At 37.3% G+C, this 20,759-nt stretch overlaps 1 protein-coding gene across 8 annotated transcripts in view; it reads left to right on the plus strand.

The window, feature by feature from the left end:
- Positions 1-1,238: 1,238 nt before the first annotated feature.
- GCN2 (protein kinase family protein) overlaps positions 1,239-20,759 on the plus strand; it is a 52,661-nt gene continuing 33,140 nt past the window's right edge. For 4 of the 8 annotated variants that reach the window (XM_020671944.2, XM_006852055.4, XM_020671945.2 and 1 more), the window contains exons 1-11: positions 1,239-1,981; positions 4,891-4,962; positions 5,062-5,121; positions 5,239-5,344; positions 8,113-8,217; positions 8,972-9,478; positions 10,918-11,040; positions 11,118-11,204; positions 11,301-11,387; positions 11,493-11,607; positions 15,622-15,739. In XM_020671944.2, the coding sequence (XP_020527603.2) occupies positions 1,860-1,981; positions 4,891-4,962; positions 5,062-5,121; positions 5,239-5,344; positions 8,113-8,217; positions 8,972-9,478; positions 10,918-11,040; positions 11,118-11,204; positions 11,301-11,387; positions 11,493-11,607; positions 15,622-15,739 (1,502 nt within the window). In that variant the 5' untranslated portion in view covers positions 1,239-1,859. Of the gene's footprint in view, positions 1,982-4,890; positions 4,963-5,061; positions 5,122-5,238; positions 5,345-8,112; positions 8,218-8,971; positions 9,479-10,917; positions 11,041-11,117; positions 11,205-11,300; positions 11,388-11,492; positions 11,608-15,621; positions 15,740-20,759 lie in introns of those variants that run through there. The other 4 variants (XM_088869043.1, XM_088869042.1, XM_088869044.1 and 1 more) reach the window with 3 other exon arrangements.

A 20,759-nucleotide genomic window follows, 5' to 3' on the forward strand; every position in this document is an offset into this window, starting at 1 on the left:
TGGTTTGTATAGATCCTAGGATCTAAACAATCCAATTAGAGTCTACCTCCCAATAGCATTAAGAAATGTGGTTTCAATATTGAAAATCTTTGTGATAGCTTTAAAATATATTTTCATATCTATTTATGAAGTTCAAAGCTTCAAAAATAGTGTAGATCGACATATCTATGATATCTTGAAAATTGACGGTCCAAAAATACATTACAAAAATACACTATTTTCAAAACTTGCGATCTATTTTTTTCTCATGTCCATGCACCTTGATATCGAGATGATCAATTTGAAGATATTTGGGCATCAAAACAATCTCTTCTAATGAAAATTTTAAGGTAGGCTCAAATTTGATTGTTTAGAGCCTCGGCTCCATATAAATTTTTCCTTTATTTAAAAAGCATTTGGGGTTGTCAATAGTCCAGGTAAAGTCTTGATCCTTGTAGGGGCACAATGTATGTTGAACCGGCTTTATTAATGTGCATACTAATCCGTCACAATGAGTGAGAATAACTTCAATGGGGACAAAAAACAAGGAGAATGTATATTCGTCACAAAAAAAAAGAAAAAAAAATGTTACTTTTGTACTTGGGGGTGGATGGTGGATGTAAAAAAAAAATGTTGGGGTCAGTGATGTGGTTTAAAGAGTATTGGGGCACATGCTTAAAAAATTTTTTTTTTTTTTTTTAATGGGGAAATAGGAGCGGGGTAGTTTATAATTTATTTATTTAATTTTTCATTTTTGGATTTTCTTGATAATTTTTCTAAATTACGCATCTAGACAAATCGATAGTCTAGCGATCCAACACAGATACATAAGCCAAACAATCCACCCAATTGATCCATATTCAAACACTAGCCGAACCAAATCAAATTGGTCGATCCATATTGGTTATTCAAGTGGGCGATCCAAAAACCAATTATGAGCTTGAAAATAATTGTGTCCGATATTTTAAAACCTGGTACGATGGATTGTTCACTTATAAAATATGTAGAATTGTCGGATCTCTATTAGTCCAAATCGGTGATCTAAAAAATATTTAAAATAAATAAAATAAAACAAAAATTATAATAATAATGACCCAAAAAATATTATATAAACATAAAAAGGGAAATATTTTTTTTTTATACGAGTGGTTTTAAAAAATCAGGCCGGGACCCATACAACCCAAAACCAAGTTTAGTCGCACCCGATTATACAAATCGACGATCCGGATAAAAATGGGGTGGTTTTAAAAACAGTGTTCGTACGCACTCCTGTTCAACGACAAGCTGTTGGCGGGCTGGATGCATTTATGGGCATCATATTGTTCAGATATAAACAGCCGCCACTCTCATTTCCCATGCTTCGCTTAATATAAACACGATTCATCCCATGATAAATTCGCTTTTATGGCGTAATTTTTCGAATTTCATTTGAATTTGAATAAATCCTAAGAACCAGTAACTGTAATTTTTTTCCTCTTTTATTGAATTAATGGCGATGAAATCGTGACGCTTTCTTAGAAGTTTCGATTAATTCCGTTTACTTGACTCTGATACAGTTGCTTTGTTTCCTTCCATAACACAAGAAACTGGAGATTTCAGTTTGATTCAATGCCTGGTCTGTGATATCACTGCCAAAAATGGGAAGGAATGGATCATGAAGTTAGGGTTTATGGTTTTGGGGAAGAAGTTGAAAATTCGATTTGATAAAAGTAATTCAATTGTTGTGTGAATCTGGAAGTTGCTGATTACGAGTCCGGAATTTCTTATAGTGACTCATGACAAGGATTAGTCTGTGAAATCTGTGTGTTTTTCTTCTTCTGCTTAATTAGGAAGCATTAAGTGCATTGTTCTTGGTAGTATGAGAGAAGGAGAAAGGGCTCATGGGGCGTGACTCTAAGAAAAAGAAGGGTGGCTCTGGTAAGAAGGGAAAAGCTAGGGTTTCTCCAAAGGATCACTCTAGATTTGAGGATGACCCTGAGCTTATTGACGAGCTCACCGCACTGTAAGTATTTGCTTCCTTTGGTTTCGGTGCTTTATTGGTGGAGAGTTTTTGGAAATCATTTTTTTTGTCATGAATTTATTGGCAAATCTACGCTTAGAGTAGATGAATGTTTCGGAGAAAATGATTCCTTGTTGCTTAATCTACGGTGAGGGGAATTGACCTTTATTGCTTTTTTTGATGAGTGCCATATTTTTAAATGCTTTATATGTGAATTCTTGGGCATTATGTGGAGCACAGAGTTTATGCGTTTCTTTCTACACGTAGGCCAAAAACATGAATTATGATATAATATTCTATTCTTGTTGTCAAAACATGTTCACGCCAAATGTTCATCTTGTGTGGTTTTAACTTTCGAGAATTGCGTGCCCGTCTATGAATCATAATAATGGTTAAAACCACTGTTTCTTTTGAAACCATTGTCAATGAGTGATTGCAGTACGATGACATGGATTGCGATCAACTATGATGTGAGATAACAATATTATCTTTGTTGGGTTATGAGAATGGGTGGTCCTTAGTTTCTGATTTTTTGATGCTGAAAACCTTGAAACCAAGGATGGAAAAGTGCAGAACATACAATAGAGTACCCAAGGTTGGAAGGTACATGGTTGTATTTCAGAAACATTCTCTACCATGACCTCTTCTTACGAGTGCATTGTACGCCTTTACAAAATGGAACATGAATATTATGTCTATCGATTATATCTAATCATAGTGGCTCTTTTGAAATGAAAATAGAAAAATCGTATACACAGCACAAAAGAGAAGGTCAACATACAGAAAGTGGCATGTTTGCCCCAGCTGATCCACTAACTCGAACATGAACTCAGTAGGAGACAGACTTGTCCTTTTTTTGTTTTTGATTGGTAACAGAAACTTTTATTATTGGAGGTATACATATAAAATTGGTAAAGGTTTGGCATCAAGGAGATATCGAGGTGACATCTCGGTGATCCACAAAAATCAGCCTCAACCAATGTGAGGAGGCAAATAAAATAACAAATTATCATTATGCGTAGCACTTCTAAAGGAAAATAAAAAGAACAAGTCATAACTCAGTTTTCTCCTCATCATAAGTGGTTGGGTTCTATTCTTCGTCCTTTAACATTTAACTGGACGGGCTCTTCTTTGCCTAATTCTAAAATAAATGGAAGAGTTGAACCAAATGATTTCTCGTGTCTCAATGGAGGAGGTTTCTATGACTCAATTTCACAAGAGAAAAACTAACATGTAAGACTGGTCATGTCCAATATTTACTTAATACAGTCAGCTATCTGATTCCACATAACATTGACCTCATGTTCAGAGTTCCATTTTCCTTCTTTATCTAATTTGTCCCTAAATACGTCTATTTTCTCATTTTTTAAATTCCACTACCTAGTTCTTGGACACCTATTCATTTCACCCCTTCTCTTCCATCTCTTTATGTAGACATCTATAATCACGAGCATATATTGCATAGTCAAACTCTCTCTTGGGGTCACCTTACATTCTTTATATGCGAGAAGGAAAGGTGAGAAATTAAATTTATGTTTTTCATGAAAATCAGCAATAATAGAGAAAGAGCATGACTATAAAATCAAGCCCAGACATGAACTTTCTTCTTTTATAATAAAATTCATTCCAATAACATCGCATCCCCATAATATGATGTCCCACATTTTATAAGCCTATGAAACCTGAAAATTAGGGGTGACAACAAGCCGGGCCAGTCATGGCTATGGCTTGGCCCTGGCCCAACCTGTCCCTAATAGGGCGTCCCCTGGTTAGGCCCAACCTAGCCCTACTAATGCCAGGCCAGGCCAAATGGAAAAAATAAAAAAATAAAGTAATACAAAGAATAATTGGGTCCAGTAGGGCTGGGCCGGTCTGAACTAGGTTGGGCCTGGCCTGGCCCTCAAGCCACATTTTGTGGTCGACGCCCTAATTTTTTAGGGCCGGACCGAGCCACTAGACTCATTGCCACCCTACCTAAAATTAACTTAAGATCCAATTAAACAATTTAAGACTCTAAAATATCTCGAAACAATATAAAAAATTCTATATATACCCATGTGAATAGTAACCCACGAACAATATAGTGCATGGTAACCTGTGAACAATACTTAGAAATAGTTAAAAAAAAATAAAAAAAATACAATCTAAGTGTTGGAGATTAACATCACATTATAATCCCTAAAAATTCAACCGAAATAAAAAAAATAAAACATACACCCACATTCATGAAATTAAAAAATAATAAAATTTTGAATCACCCAACTCTTGATCTCCATCATCTGGATACATGGATCTCTTTCTATTATATTTCTTAAGGAAGAATAGAATTTGGAATGAATGCATTCGAGTGAACTCAAGGATAGCTCTAATAGGCAATAAAATGAGGAAAAATAGACTTGGTGGTCTGATCATGTTCAACATCGACCTAGAACAATACTGGTTAGGTAGGGTGATTTGGTACAAGTGGAAGACTCTAAAAGGGCAAGGGGAAGACCTCAAAGGATATTGATAGAGTAGTGAAAAAGATATAATAACTTATGGTCTAACTTAGGGTAGTACTCTTGATAGAGCAGAATAGCGGAACATGATTCGTGTAGCCAACCACAAATAGTTGGTATAAGGTTTGCATGATGATGATGATTATTTCGGAGAAACTGGTTGCTGTTTAGATATGCATTTGTCTTTAATTATATACGTCACTTATATTCTTTACTTATAATATATGTTATTTTTAAACAAGCATTATAATAACTATGAGTGCCCTTTCTCGTGTTTCCACCGGACTTAGTTGTATTGATTATCATATATTTGTCATTCTTTATTTTTATTAAAAAATATATATTTGTCATTCTTTTGAGAAAATATTGAATTCATGTTAGTGACATATTGATTCCATTTTTTGGCTTTTTCAGGCATGGTATATTCCAAGAGGACTTCAAAATTATTTCAAGTACACGTGAGCCACAGTTTTCTATAACCCTCAGGTGTCTTGAAAATTATTTGCTTATTTCTTTAGAACCTGCAAGCTAGTTTTGCGAGCCTCCTCTTGAATTATCTACTAAAAGATGTACTGCATTTTGCAGGCCTTTCTTGACTGATACATCCTCTACCCATAATAAAATTTCAGCTCATCTTCTAGTGAGGTTGCTAAAATTAATATTAATTTTTTTTATCAGTGGTTGCTAATGTAATTTACTTATTACTTTGCAAATGAACTCTCTATATGCCTTAGCTCAGTTGACTTTTGTGATATATTTCAGATGCTTGCCTGGGTATCCTTTCAAGTGTCCAAAGTTACAGATTGTACCTGGGGAAGGTCTTTCAAAAGACAATGCTGACCGTCTCCTTTCCTTGCTTATTGATCAGGTTAGCTGCTAACCAAGGTCAATATTCCCTTACATATGACCTAACTTTGACTCTTTTTGATAACTTTGATATTGAGGCTAAGAAATAACATAAGCATCTATTACTGCGAGACGGTCCATCTGAATTGTTATATTCAAATTCATCAACGATGAATTAGACATTTGTTGAAGAACTAGTGGAATATGGTTATATGCCATTGGCGGTAAAAATGTTCAAGAAAGCAGAGGGGGGTGCATTCTTTTCTGGTTTTGATTTGTATAAAAAATTAATATCAATGCAAGGCAATGTGCACATGTATAAAAAAGTAATATTAATATCATGGCTATGTGAGTGTGTTATTGTGTAAATTTGCCTTATGTATGCTTTTTTAAGAAACTTACCCTCTTGCTCTGCTAAAAATTAAAGAAAGGTATTTTATTAAATAAAGAAAAAGGATATACTTTGGTTTTTGAAGAACTGTGCCTCGTACTTTATTTTTTAATGAACAAAAATTAAAGAAAGTATACTTATATTGAAAAAGGATACTTTTTCCTCTCTCAAATAAATGAATAGAATTACAAACGATAAAAGTCTCTTTCTCCATATACCTACTTCTCTCTCACTAAATAAAAGAAAAAATAATAATTAAGTGGTATTAGGCAGGCACCCAAACCCACCTAGGCTTCCGCCTTAAACAAGTCCGCCTGGACCTCCCCACCTGGGCCATGCCTAGACAGTTTGAGAAACAGGCCGCCAAGGTGGTTGGGCGGCTGAATTTTTGTACGTTGGGTGGAAGGATATGGAAATGATTAGTCTTGTGAAATCAACTTCTACATCAAGTCTAGCCCATGAAAGTGATGTAGGAGAACTTGAAGAAACATAGAAAATCAGCAAGAAGCACCTTGACTCTAGCAATTTTGGAGAAATCTAAAGGCTTTCTTGTACCTAAGGCTCAAGGCATAGGCTTCTTTTACAAGACAAAATATTTTCTTTTCTTAAAAAGGAATACATGAATGCCTCTCCAGCCCATTCATGCCCTTATTTACAATGGAAAGTTTTTGTTTTGGACAATATTTGTCTATACAATTAACTTTGGATCAAAAGGTCCTAATTTATGTATAAATTGAAACTAAATTCCTTAACATATTAATTAAAATATCTAAAAAGCCCCTAACTGGTCCAGCAATGAAATAAATAAATAAAAATATTAAATATTCTTAGCACTAAAAAAAAGAATTCAAACTACTTCTCGCTCTTCTTGTTCTTCTTGGAAGCCTTCTTAGGGTTTTCATCATCTAAATATGAGGAAAAATTAGGAGGAATTTGTCGCTCCCTAAGAAGATACCCATGGCTACTTGTGCTCTGATCACCATCATTATTCTCCCTGAGTTGAGGAGAACTCGCGCTCGAGTTCACATCTTCACCTTCATGCACTTCCAGACCACGATACTCTGACAGATCAACAATGTTGAAGATGTCCGAAGTCTCCATATGTGAAGGCAAAGCGACCTTGTAAGCATTGCTGCCCACCTTCTTCAAAATCTTGAATGGTCTTGCCTTGCGATCATCCAGCTTGTTGTATTTTCCCACTGAATGTTGTTCCTTCCTGAGATACACCATTACCCAATCTGCCACATTAAACTCCTTGAAACAACGATGTTTGTCTGCTGCCTCCTTGTATTTGGCTGTATTGGCTTCTAGACTAGCATGCAATTGTTCATGCACTCCTTTCATTTGTTCAACCAAGTCCTCAACAGTAGTATGACCCTCCACATTGGCCTAGACAAGAACCAAGTCAAGCGAATGAGTAGGGTTTTCCCATATACCACCTCAAAAAGACTCTTACTAGTAGATTTATTGCAAACACTTTTATAGTCAAACTCGGCTTGAGGCAGTACTAGGTCCCAATGTTTCTTCTTTTCCCTCAAAGTACTTCTCAAAAGATTGCCAAGGGTTGGTTTATCACTTCAATCTGGCCATATGTATGCGGATGATAAGCACTATTAAATTGTAATCGAGTGCCCAATTTCTTCCACAAAGTTCCCCAAAAATGGCTGAGAAACTTTATATCCCGATCTGAAATTATCGTCTTGGGAACACCATGCAACCTCACCACCTCTTTGAAGTACAAGTTAGCAACATGTGTGGCATTCAGAGTCTTCTTGCAAGGTATAAAATGAGCCATCTTTGAGAATCTATCCACCACCACGAATATAGAATCCATACCTCTTTGAGTCTGCGGAAGTCCCAAAACAAAATCCATGCTAACATCCTCCTAGGGTGCATTAGGAATAGGAAGTGGAGAATAAAGCCCAGTCTTCTGTCATCGTATAACGGATGCTACTGATAAGAAAGAATCATTGTTCTAGATCGAAGATGGCTTTGTCAATATTCATGAGATCTCTTGCTAATTGAAGATTTTGTTTTCAACTTGTGCATTAGGAAGCTAATAGAGCAGCTGGTATTCATACAAAAAGGGGTATATGGGAAGGGTTTTCCTGTGCTGGATAATTTCCCTTCTTGGTAACTTCTCTATTTGTATCAACAAGTGGTCTTGCTCTTTTGTTTTTTACATTTCTCATCAATAAAAATTGATACTAGAAAGAATTCCTCTATCAGCCCCGACATTAGATCTTTATTATTGCTATGCTTTCTGAATTTGCACCTAATTTTATCTTGGGTGTCATCTAAATAACATCTCGATGTTCACCATCATGCATACCATAAGATTCATTTAGAATAATCTCTTCTCCTCCTCCTCATTTTATGTGGCCTTTCTGTTGGGGCAGGCAAATCACAATGCTAGACAAGGGCGTGTAATGATCTTTAACCTTGCAGAGGCAGCTCAAGAGTTTCTGACAGAAGTTGCCTCGGTAGAACAATCTCTTGAGTCGGTATGCTAATTAATTGCTGAATTAGTTGATAATGACATAACTTATCGTCTTATTCAGGACGGTCAAATCATTGTGTGTGTGTGTTTGTGTATTGATATTATCACTTGCTATATTCTCCAAATGTCTCTTATGTGTTCATCTTGTATGTACGTGCGTGCGTGTAGACATTTTGACTTGTTACATTGTTTAAATGTCTATCACTTGTTCATTATTTTACAAATCTAATGTTCTTCGTGGAATGAACATTCAAAAGATGATGTTCTGTGAGATTTTTGTTCATGTACTTCATTTGCAGAAAAACTCTCTCTCTCTCTCTCTCTCTCTCTCACACACACACACACACACACACACACACAAAACGCATGCATTCTCCCTCCCTCCCCAAGCCCCCCTCCGCACCCTACGTGGCCCCCACTTTATTGCATGTTTTTTCTTTCTTTTTAGTGCTAGCTTGTCTTTTTCCGTAGTTCTCTTTTTGTTTTTTCGTTTCTTACCTGGTTTGTCTCATTTCCTATGCCTACCTCCCTTATAATTAATGTCTTCTTAACCCCTTCATTTTACATCTGCTCCGAATTTTCTTTGAAGCATGTATCACAGCTCTATCACATTGTAACTATTCATGAATGAGATGTAGTGCTCATCCCTAGTATGAACAAAATGAATCCAAATCTTGCTACTTATGTTGGTGTTAGCAACTTCTTCGTTTTTTCACTTGTATGTGTTTGGGTAAGTGACTGTTTCAGTGCTTGATCAGGCTTCATCTTCTGCACCGGATAATTTGAATCAATCACTACGTCGTGATGTGGATGTCACTTGTGATCAGCTTAACACTGTTGGGAAATATGTGGTCTATGGTTTGATAGATCTCTTCGGAGGCCCTGATGGGGATGATGGGTCCTGGGATGGTCACATTGGCTTGGACAATTTACATGAGGATCTTGGCAAGACTTCATCCACTCGTCCAAGTGAAATCATTCATGGTGACAAAATTGTAGAGAGGAGAGGAGATTTCTCACAGTCGCGCGCTTTTGATGCTTCAAGAGTAGGAAATATGATAAACTGTGCCCATCAAAGTACAACACATTTTGATAAAAATCAAAGGACTTCTTTACCACCTGCTGTTGTGAGGTTGGACGTTCTTGAAGAAGATAGTGAAGAGGACAGCATAAGTATCTCTTCTAAAGCTTCAGTCTCTGACCTAGAATTGGAAACTGTTACAGAGGTTCATAATAGTCTACTTCCTGTGGATTCGACTGTAAAGGTAATTTTTATTTGATTTTACAGTATGTAGTCAGCTCTGATCTTCACATCATGCGCCATTTAGATCTGTAACATTTGTTCGTTTTTTGTAGGTTATTCTGATCTTCGCATCAATAATCATTTAAATCTTGTAGCATTTGTTTGTTCTTAATTGCCATAAAAAGAATTCTGATTCTTTCCATGTATTGTAACATTCTTAAGTTGTGCACTGAAAGAGCTTCAATGACTTTGATTGGCTCTAAATTGAAATTACCCAGTCCTTCATTTAAGTTATAGTTGTAACTGCAAGAAGTATGGATAGATCTCATTAGATCTTCTTGGACAAGTATATTTAATACGATCATAATTCAGACTTGAATAAACATGCAGATTATTTTCATCGGGGCCTATGCCATTCATCCCCATAGGATGAATCATTCGAATTTATGCTTTATAGATGATCGTGAATTTAGAAATTTAATGTTTAATATGTGTTAGGTGTGGAGCCTCTTACTGGATGTGGAGTTTTATAGCAGAATCTCGAATACTGCAAAAACTGATATCGCTATGTTAAGTTTCAATTTTATAGTTGTCTTTTTCTTAAGCAAGACATGCACTTGTTAAAGGTTTCATAGTGTGCATATGTCCAATTAATGGATTCTTATCTTTTTTTAATGCTGTATGTTTTCCTTGTATGTCTATTTTTATTCTAAAATTTGTTATTGTGCTTTCTATTCCTATATAAATGAGATCACTCTTGTTTTAGCAATTCCTCACCTTCCGTGAGGAGTGAGGCTTAGTGCTTGCACTTCTCAGTGGGATACTTCTGTATGTCCTACACAGTATTCTTTGTTTATCACGTCAAGTTTGTCATTATGTTTTTAGTAAAACAAGCAATTGTTCATATTTGCTGGTTGCTATTTTTGAGGTTTGACATACTATTGAATCCTTAGTACACATTGTTCATTATTCTTTCAATTACCTTCTGTGTGATGAAACTGAGGCCATAGGTCCTGATAACATCTTGATGTATTGTTTTTATTCATTGAATCCGGGAAATTTCCTTGCATTATTTGATTACATTAGAAGAGCTTTGCATTGAATTTTTGTTCTCCTAGGATGTGGATATTGTTCCATTGGGTTGCTCCAACTTTTCACCATCATAGGATGCATTTCATTCTTACTCATGGTTTTCTGGATTTCTTCTTCATGTTGAGGCATTATATTTTTATATAAAAGATTCTATTTTATCTGGAAGATTCCATTTTAGAGGTTTGAACACACAATCTATATAGTTGATGCCATTATTTTTGTAAAACTCTCTTAATGTGACATCAGAGATAAAGAAATCTAGTATGTTCAAGATAGCATGCTCAAAATATTATGACTCTCAGCTCTCTCTTTTCCTATACTTTTTTCAGCTTTAAATGTTAACCTTATTAGTATTTTGTCTTCTTACAGAATTCTGCTATTAAGCAATCAGGGAATTCTGATTCCAGTGCTTCAGAAGATGATACATCAGATTCATATATTTTAGTTACACATAATCAAACCCCTGAAGCCATGGAAAAGAATTTACTAATGGTAAGTTTGCTGCTGGTTTTTTTATCTTTTGCACTTTCCTTGATATAATGTGCTAAATTCGATTGCCTTCGTACTAGGTTCATTTGCTTCGTCTCGTTTGCTCCTCCAAAGGATTGGTGCCTCATGAATTGCCTGAAATTGCAACCGAATTGTACAATTTAGGGGTACGTAGTGATTGGTATGGTAATCCAGTTACAGTTCACATTCTTCTCAAGATCTTTTGTAGTATTTATGTACTGCTTGGTCGTGGCTTGGATCAGATTCTGTCAGATTGGGCAAGCGACTTGGCAACCAAACCGCAGATTGTCTTCGAGAGAACCTTTCGTCATGTCTTCGAGAAGCATATGGTTAGCCATTGTATTTGATCCCACTCTATCACATTGTTGTCTCCCTAGATACACGGTAGATACATGTCATGGATGAATTGTAATAGTCTTTCTGGTTCTGCACAGTTATGTTCCCCTGTCTCTCAGTTTTGGAAAGCATCTACGTATCCTTCTGCAGATAACTCCTTGTCTAGTGCGACTTCCCGTTACTTAAACGACTTCGAAGAAATTTGTTCTCTTGGTAAGCAGAAATTCTGTCTTAGCCTTAGTTAGCATTTGAATTTGTTACTTTGTAATGCTGCTTATTATCAATGAGATCATCAAATTTTGGTCATAGGACTTGTTGAGTTGGCAGGTAATTAGAAATAAATGGATGTGATTAGTTTCAAAGAGGTGTTTATTATGGGACGGCATGACAATATATATTCTGCAGGGAATTAAATGTTTTCCGATCTTTGTGTATGTGCATGTTTATCTGCATGCAAAATGCGCATATTTTTGCTTGCATGTGTGTGCGAGTGTCGATGCGTAGAAGTTTGTGCATGCATGCATGTGATGTTGTGTGCCGGCATACATTGGCCTTGAAGTCATAGATATGCTCTTTTTCTTATTTTTTAAGTTTAAATCATGGGAAAGGTTGAGGAAACATGAAATCTGATGAAATAAATTGGTTTTTGATCACCTGTCTGTTACATTCTGTGGGAGCCGAAACCTTCTTGAGTTTTTACAGCTTGTTATGGCTAGTCAATATGTTATGTGGACCATCATTACCATCTCGCCTTTGACAATGATTTGGCTAATTGTTTACCATTTTACATACTGATCACTGCTTCCTCTTTCTTTTGGGTAATTCAGGGGGGAAGACAGGGCCTTACCCATGATTTCAAGTAGTTTAGGAGTTAGTTTTTTGAACGTGTTAGTGGGAAATTTACTACGTCCTCTTGATCCCAATATATGATTCCTTTCTCACTAAGCTTGCTTGGATTTGGAGGCCCCAGATGGAGGTTCCTTGTCAATTCTTTAGCGATTGAATGTGTACTCAGTGTTCAAAGAGTTGCCAAATTCAACTTGGACTTGGGTGAGTAGCTCAGCCTTGGCAGCTTGCCAAGGATGTAACAACGTATCAAAAGTTACTCAGGGTGAGTATAGTGCAGGCTCACCCTAGTACGGTTTGCATAGTACTCAGGGTAGTCACTAGGGTACTCACCCAAGTATTGTTCAATCATCATAATAGCCCTCGTTTTGAGCTGTAGAGTCAGTCTCCTAATACCGCTCAAATTTGTCCCTTAGGTAGATTTTTGCTTGATCTATGCATGGGTCGAAGAGCTTTGAATCCCAAGCCTGCGTTTAGGTTATTGATCCAAGCCTTTTTTTCCCACCTAAAATGAGCGAAATATTAGACTTTGATGGATTTAAAATTCGGATATACTATTCATCCAAATTCTCAAGAGCTCGGATCTCCTAGATCTGAACTCAAAACCCAAAATTGGTCGAGGGGTTTTGATTTGAGTTGTATAATGAAGATTGCACAAGGACTTGATTCATCGAGTCCCACTTAGTGCAAAGACCAGCAGCTTAGTCTTGAAATTTTGGGTATGTTTTATGTTCTTCAATTTCACCATCATCATCATCATCATCATTATTAGAGCCTCATTTCAATTGTTTGTGTATGTTTTATTTTTTCAATTTAAATTCATAAAATTGTTTTTTACTAAGATTTTTAATTTACTCTATATTTACATTTTATTTTTTATAAATTTTCTATTTGTCTATTTTCCTCTTCTTCTTTTTAAAGATATTTCTTAAATCAGTAATAGTATTTTTTTTTTCTATTCTGTGTTTTATATGTTTTCTACTTAGTCTGAAGTTTTGGGTTTTGGGTTATATATATATATATATATTTTTTTTTTATTTATTTATTTATTTATTTTTTTTCTTCAGATTTTCCTCAATTTTTTAGAATATTTTCCACGTATTGTGACATTTTTGTGGCTCTGGTAGGACTTAGGCAAGTAAACTCTAACTCACCAGAGTCATTCAGCTCGGTAGGGGGCCGAGTACCTTGCTTGAGCCGATTGAACACTATATATTCTTGTCAGAAAGATAGACTTATGGATCTCACCTAATGTTACTTTGAAGGCTGCCTAGTATAGTTTGAAATAGTGTTTTGAAACTGAACTTGCTCCAAAGACCTGACAAGGGCCGGGAGAGTCAGCCTGCCAAGTCTAACGTTCACTCAGCAGGTATTGCCTGGTTCCACAAGAGAGAGAGAGAGAGAGAGAGAGAGAGAGAGAGAGGGGGAGAAAAAAAGAAAAAAATCTGATAAATTGTGGGAAAAGGGATGAAATGGAAAAATTATCAAGAAAGGATGGAAAAACCAAAGCAATATGATAGAAAATTAAAAGCGTATTACTAATAACATGGTTATTTTTCTATTTTACTTTTTTCATTTTTTAGAAATTTTTATACAAAATAAGTTGAGGGAAAATTGCTATAATGCATCAAAACTTCAAAATCGATGCAAATAACATTACATCTCTACGGATCTAGTGAGATTTGTCCAAAATAAATTAGTTCAGAGGGCTTTAAAATGAGAGAACAAACTTAAATATTGCTTACCGTAAGTTTTGATACCGGTTTTGGTTGCCGATCGTCCCAAAGTTTTTCCCATGTGATCGAATGAGATTCAGATGAGACTTTGGGGTTGTACAAACCTAAATCTAGTTTTTCGCTCCTCAGATGAGACTTACTGCCTTGGGTGAATCTGACTGAACTGCCCTGGTTTTTGCTCTGACCCGGGTCGTTTTATATAGACTAGCCAGCAAGTTGACTCGGGCAAGTCGGATTTGGACATAGCAAGTTTTTGAAAACTTGTTTGAAAACATTTCTCTAAAGTGTCACAAATTTCAAATTTATGTTATCTATCACTTGTTTGGATAACTTAGTTTAAAACGAAGTTAATCTTTTCTTTTGTGAGCTTTCCAACTTCCAAAATGAGTTCACACATTGGAAAACTGGGAGTCTGGAAATGAGTTGTATACTAAAAGTTGCTACTTCTTATTGGCTAGAATGGTATCCTTTCTGCATGAGGTTATATTTCCCACTTATTTCTTCGTTCTTTACAGCACCAGTTAGTTATCATTCTTCATCTTCTTGGGCAACATTAACCAACTGAGAAAGAGTTCCTCTATCCACCTCCTTGTGTTCTTTTTCTAGAAGTTGAGGTGGAAAGAGTCCAATTTTAACTGGGAATTTTAAGTAGAAAGGAGGGACATTTCTCATAATTTTAATGGTGGGCCTTCTAGGACTTAAAGTCTTGATCTTGTTTCATTCTGCTTTCTTAATTTCTTGATTCTTTTCTCTCCTATTTCTCTTTATCTTTTTTTCTCATTTCTTCTTTCTTTTGAAGCTATAAATTAGATTTTACTAAATAAAGGAACTTGATCATAAGTGAGTATGACTGAGGATAAACAGAAGACGAATAATGGGGTGACAACAGAAGGCCACTGGGATTTGGTGCAGCCATTAGATGAGTCAAAGATAAAAAATGATCCAAATTGCAGTCTTACCACGTTAAAACATGCAGATGCATAAAAATACAAAAGAAAGATGATTTTATATTTAAAAACTTATCTATTAAATGAATCTGTTAAACTCTTCTGTGAAAGAATATTAGGAAATATAACCACAACATCTTGTTGACCAACTCTTGATGTAACAAAGGGATTCATCATTTTCTATATACAGAAGAGGACGTGTATATGTTACATCACTAATTTTGAGAGGGGCCTTGGATAAGGAGATGCCTATGCTGGGTAGGTCCATCACAAGGAAAGGCTTTCGAGATCATAACTTGGTCACATGAATCGGGGTCTGAGGCATCAGAAATCTTATGACATAAGGCGGGAAGGAGGGATTTAGGGCCAAAATTTGGGATGGGTGTCACTAGCCGGAAGGACAGGCTGAAAATTATCATATGACTGTGGTCTTATAACTCAGTACCAGTTCCAAAAATAAAAAGTAGTGGTACCTTTTCCAAAAAGAAAAAAAGAGGTGGTATTTTATGTCACATACAATCTTGAGAAATAAATAGAATTTATTTGAGATGGTCGACCAAATTCTGCACTCCTTTGGGTTGCTGGGTGAGGGCTTTATTCCCTTTTGGTTATATAATATTCCATCGTACTTGGGGGAGATTATTTTAGTGTTCTATTTTAAAACTAGTTACTAACTGAATTGATTACAATGCTGGCAGGTCATGGTGGTTTCGGTCATGTTGCATTGTGCAGAAACAAATTAGATGGGCGGCAATATGCTGTGAAAAGAATCCGTCTCAAGGATAAAAGCCCGTCAGTTAATGAAAGAATTTTAAGGTAATAATTTTTCTATGTTAAATCAATTTATGTTCTCATACTGAAACTTTGAGGCTTGAATATGGTTGTTATATTTATTTTTTTGCAATTGATTGGTATGTAGATATTGGTTAATAGGTTACTTTTTTCAGTGTGTTATTGTACCCATGCAATGTACTTGTACACATTTTTTTTTTTTTGATAATGTTAACCTTTAAAAAGAGGAGTACAAAGAGCTAGGTGATCCACAAGGCGGATGCTCTAGGATTGAAAAAATAAATAAAAGTGCAGAATCAAAAAGCCTTCTTTTTGAAGGTTACAAACAAGAAAGCAACCCAAAAAAAGACGCCGATTCAAAAAGTCCTGCTAGGTTCCTCCCATTGATGCCGCTTCTTTAGCTAGTGTGTCTGCTACCTGGTTTCCTTCCCTCCAGTTATGCTTCCATAAGACGCACATATCCCTGCACAGGTAGTTGATCTTATCAAAATAATGAACTAGGAACCAAGCTGGGGGGGGAGGGGGGGGGGCGAAGAAGGCCTCTGAGCCCAAGAGATGATATGCTTAGAATCCCCCTCAACAGTAATGGAGTGAAATTAAGAGGTTGGATTAGCTTGAGCCCTTCCAAAAGTGCTATCGTCTCAGCCTCCATAGAGTCGGTGTGACCAATAGAATTAGAGGCAGACGCCACAGTTGTTCCAAGGTGATCTCTAACGATAGTTCCTACTCCGGACGGCCCAGGATTACCGAGGAAGCACCTGTTGAAGTTAAGCTTGAGACGACCTTGAGGAGGAGGTCTCCAAAAGGACGTCCGAGGTAAGCGTTTGCGACTGTACTGTAGAACATCACCAGAGTCTTGGAAAAAAGCCGTCGTAGGTACCCCTTTGAAACTGTGTTGATTAGTTGCCCAAAACACGGCCGTGGATTTGAGCTTGGCAAAGGTCTTATACCACGAAGAGTACTCCCCCCGGAAGATTCTATTGTTTCGCTCGATGCAAATAGCCCAAAGAGAGGCTGCTACTGCTGTTTTCCAATGTAAAATCCCAGCCTTAGGCCAAGGAAAAGATTGAATAGAGGAGAGAATGGAGGGTACATCAGCAAGGAGCACCCAATTGATACTAAAAAGGCTAAGGAGTTCCCCCCACAGATTGAAGGTGTAGGGGCAGTGCAGGAACAGGTGGACATTGGTTTCCTCATCTGCCAAGCACAAGACACACCGGTTAGGTAGAGGAATACCTCTTCTTTGGAAATGGTCTACTGTGAGTGCCCTTTGTGAGAGGACCAACCACATAAAGACCTGAATTTTTGGGGGAGTGAACGAGGCCCACGCCTGCGCAACAACAGAAGTTGGTGTGATGGGGAAAGTGGGAGGCTGCGATAAGCTTCGGTAAAAAGAGGAAACCGAATGTCCCGGAAGCTGAAGGGGCCCAAATAATGCGGTCAGGCCCTTGGAGAGCGATGAAAAATTCTTGAAGGCCAGCCGCAAGTTCGGTGAAAAGTAGTATTTTTTTATCGTTAAGTGCCTGTCTGAAGACTGGATTCCAAGATCGCAGGGACCCTGGCAGTGTCATCTCTTCTGCAATTGTTGCTCCTTGAACCTGAGCAAGTGAATAGAGATCTGGGAATCTATCCATTAGAGGAGTATGTCCGAGCCACAGATCTTGCCAAAAAAACATAGGGTTAACAGCTCTCGGGTGGGATCTGATGTGAGATTTGAACACCTGATTGGCCGAGCAAATCGATCTCCAGATCCCGTAGGATCTGTACTTAGGTTTGCAATCAGGTAGCCAAGGCGAGCTTGGAAGTCGATAGGTGACTATTCTTCGACACCACTTCCCTAGAAGAGTTAGGTTTTGCTTCCTCAAGTTTTTTATCCCTGGCCCTTCGAACTTCTTAGGTAGGCAGAGTTTCTCCCATGTAATGAGATGGAATTTGTGGCCTCACCCAACCAGAAGAACCTGCGCATCAATTGTTCGATCCTTGAACTGATCGCTACAGGCATATGGAAGATTTGACATTTGGTTGACAGGGATGTTAGGCAAGGTGGCTTTTATGAGAGTAAGCCTACCTCCCAAAGATAAGAATCGACCTTTCCACCCTGCTAATTTGCGACCTACCTTTGTCGATAATGTGAGACCACGACTGCTTTTTTGGTGTGCCCAAGCAAAGAGGTAATCCGAAATATTTGGAAGGTAGATCTTCTACCCACAACTATCAGCGAAGCTTCTGAGGGTAATGGGGTCCATCGCTAACCCCATCATTTTGGATTTGTCGAAATTAACTTTGAATCCCGTAGTGAATTCGAAGCATCTGAGAAACAATAAAAGATTGTAAATCTCTTCGGGAGTAGCATTACAGAAAACCAAGGTGTCAACTGCGTATTGGAGTGAGTCACCATAGACCTTGGATCCCCACCAAGAAACCTTGCATGCGACCTGCTGCATACATTCTGAAAATGGATTGACTGAATACTTCTGTTGAGATGGCAAAGAGAAATGGGGAGAGGGGATCCCCTTGTCTTAAAACCCTAGAAGAGGGGAAGAAACCTTTAGGGATAAGGATGGAAAAGTGAGGAGAGTAACACGCTCTCATCCATCCTCTCCACCTACTATCGAAACCCATTCTAGATTGAGTTTCTTCTAGAATATCCCAATCGACGTGATCATACGCCTTCTCCCAATCAAGCTTAACGATGATCCCAAGTTCTTTGGTCAAGTGCCTGGAATGGATGCATTCATGAGCCACAAGGCCCCATTCAGTATCTGGCGATCTTTAATGAAAGCACTTTGAGTCGGTGAAATGACTAAAGGAAGGACCTCTTTGACCCGAGAGGCCAAGGCCTTGGAGATAATTTGGTAGGTAGAGTTCACCAGACTAATGGGGCAAAAATCTTTAAGCTGGGTCGCACCTTTGATCTTAGGAATAAGAGTGATGAACGTGGCGCTCATAGCACAGTGAATTATCCCCCTCAAGTGAAATTCTTCAAAGAGAGCAAAAAATTCATCTCTAAAGGATTCCCAAAAGAATTTGAAAACGGTTATAGGGTACCCATCAGGGCCAAGGGATTTGTCCGAGCCCAGGGAAGAAATGGCAGCCAGAATCTCAGGTTTTGAGAAAGGTCTTTCCAGACAAATGGCTTTTTATTCGGGGGGAGCGAGAGGAAAGAAAGGTCCCCCATGGCGGGTGTAGAGATTTGGGGAGCAGAAAACAAGTTTCTGAAGTAAGAAGCTTGTTCAATTTCTTGAGGTTGATCGAGAAGGTTTTCCCCCACCAGAAGGTGGGAAATTGTATTGTCTCTATGCCTACAGTTGGCGGTCTTGTGGAAGAAGCCGGTATAAATTTACAGTTGTACTTGTACATTTATCTCCTTTTGATATGATCAGGTTTTGGGCATACATGGTTGAGTTTTTCTGTGTCTCTTGTATGTTCTAAATATAGCATTAGCAAGTAATATTTGTAGCTTCTCAATGTTAGTGCCTCACCAATTATTTTGTGATCTATAACTTTTATGGCATATTTGATTTTTTGGTGAAAAGTTTTTAGTAGTGCTTCCATGTTTGATGCTGGAAGTGCTATAGCAGGAGGCCTGTCTGGAACTTCCAATTTCCTCAAAAAGTAGACACCACAGCTTCCATGCCCCCCCATCGAAGACAAGGTTTGGAAGTGGGGGATGGACTGCTGTGTCATTTCCTAATTTGTTTCTTGTATATTTTCTGTTATTTATTTTTCTAAAACTTTGGTCTAAATGAAATTTGGAGATTTTGGATGCCTCATTGGGGCACATCTGTATACAAATATAAAACAAATAATTTGACTAAAATAAGATGACCAATAACCCCTCAAAGTTTCAGGGGTTTTTTGGTTTTTTTATTTTTAAAATATGTATTTTATATTTTTTAGAGGTGGGTGAGGTCTAGAAGAATTGATGCTCTTCTAATTTTAGCTCATTCCCATGCATATAAAAAAATTCAAATTCTTTTCAACTGTCCGATTAAGATTAGATGGTCCAGATCGTTGGCCTTTTAGGTGAGTGTGAACTATATGGTGATTTTGAAAAGGATGGCCTTATCTTCATCCTTTTTTTTTTTGTTACCCCCATATCAGATGATATGAAAGTTGGGAGTGTGTGCGCACCTTATTTGGGCTCATTTGTTAAAAACATAAAAACTAATTCAAACAAAATAAAATAACCCAAATACCCCTCATGTGCACAAGTGTGAGAAGTATCATTATCATCAGCAGCATTCGAGCCTTATCCCAACTATTTGCATTCGGCTATGCGAATCATGTTTTGTCATTTACTCTATCAAGGGCCATACCCACAGACAGACAGAGTAAGAAGTATGCATGCCTAAAATTTTTGCTCTATCCGAAGTATATGCAAAATGAAATACAATAAAGATAATTAGACATGCTCTCCACCATCTAATTTGTGGTGACCTAGAACCACACTTTTCTCTTACATGATCTATACAGTCCAATTTGTTAGACCTAGTTTGGGTGAGCTATGATTTTGAAATTTTCATTACTTACAAATATCACCCTGTTATCAATGAAATTTTTAATGAAATGGTTAAAACTAGCTAGTTTCCAAATGTCTAGGTTTCTAGAATTCCAAGTTCAATCAAACACATGCTTCCAAACTTCTAGGAATTCCTGACAGGTTATCAAACAGAATGTTTACTAGATCCATAGATAAGATTTCCGGCTTCTAGAAGTCCAAAACATCCATATCTCAGGGGATATCCAGCTTCTAATTATCAAACAGGCCCTTGGTATTTGTCTTGTTTGGGTTTTGGTTCTCACTCGTGTAGTTAGCTTTGTTGATTGCCTCTTTTGTCCAATTCTTGTTTCCCTCTTATGAACTAAGATGGTAAAACAACTTAGGCCTTATCCATTTGCTTACAAATGAATGTTGAGTGGCTACACAAATATGCATGTTTCCAAGGAAGAGCGGATCAACTTGGTGATCTTGGAGGAAGTCATTTAGGCACTTAGACTTGCAAATGATTCCCACTTAACTGGATTGTTCCAATAATTTCAA

This window comes from Amborella trichopoda, chromosome 6 (assembly GCF_054954075.1).
Source record: "Amborella trichopoda isolate Santa Cruz 75 chromosome 6, AtrichopodaSantaCruz75HAP2 v2.0, whole genome shotgun sequence".
Classification (NCBI taxonomy): Eukaryota; Viridiplantae; Streptophyta; class Magnoliopsida; order Amborellales; family Amborellaceae; genus Amborella; species Amborella trichopoda.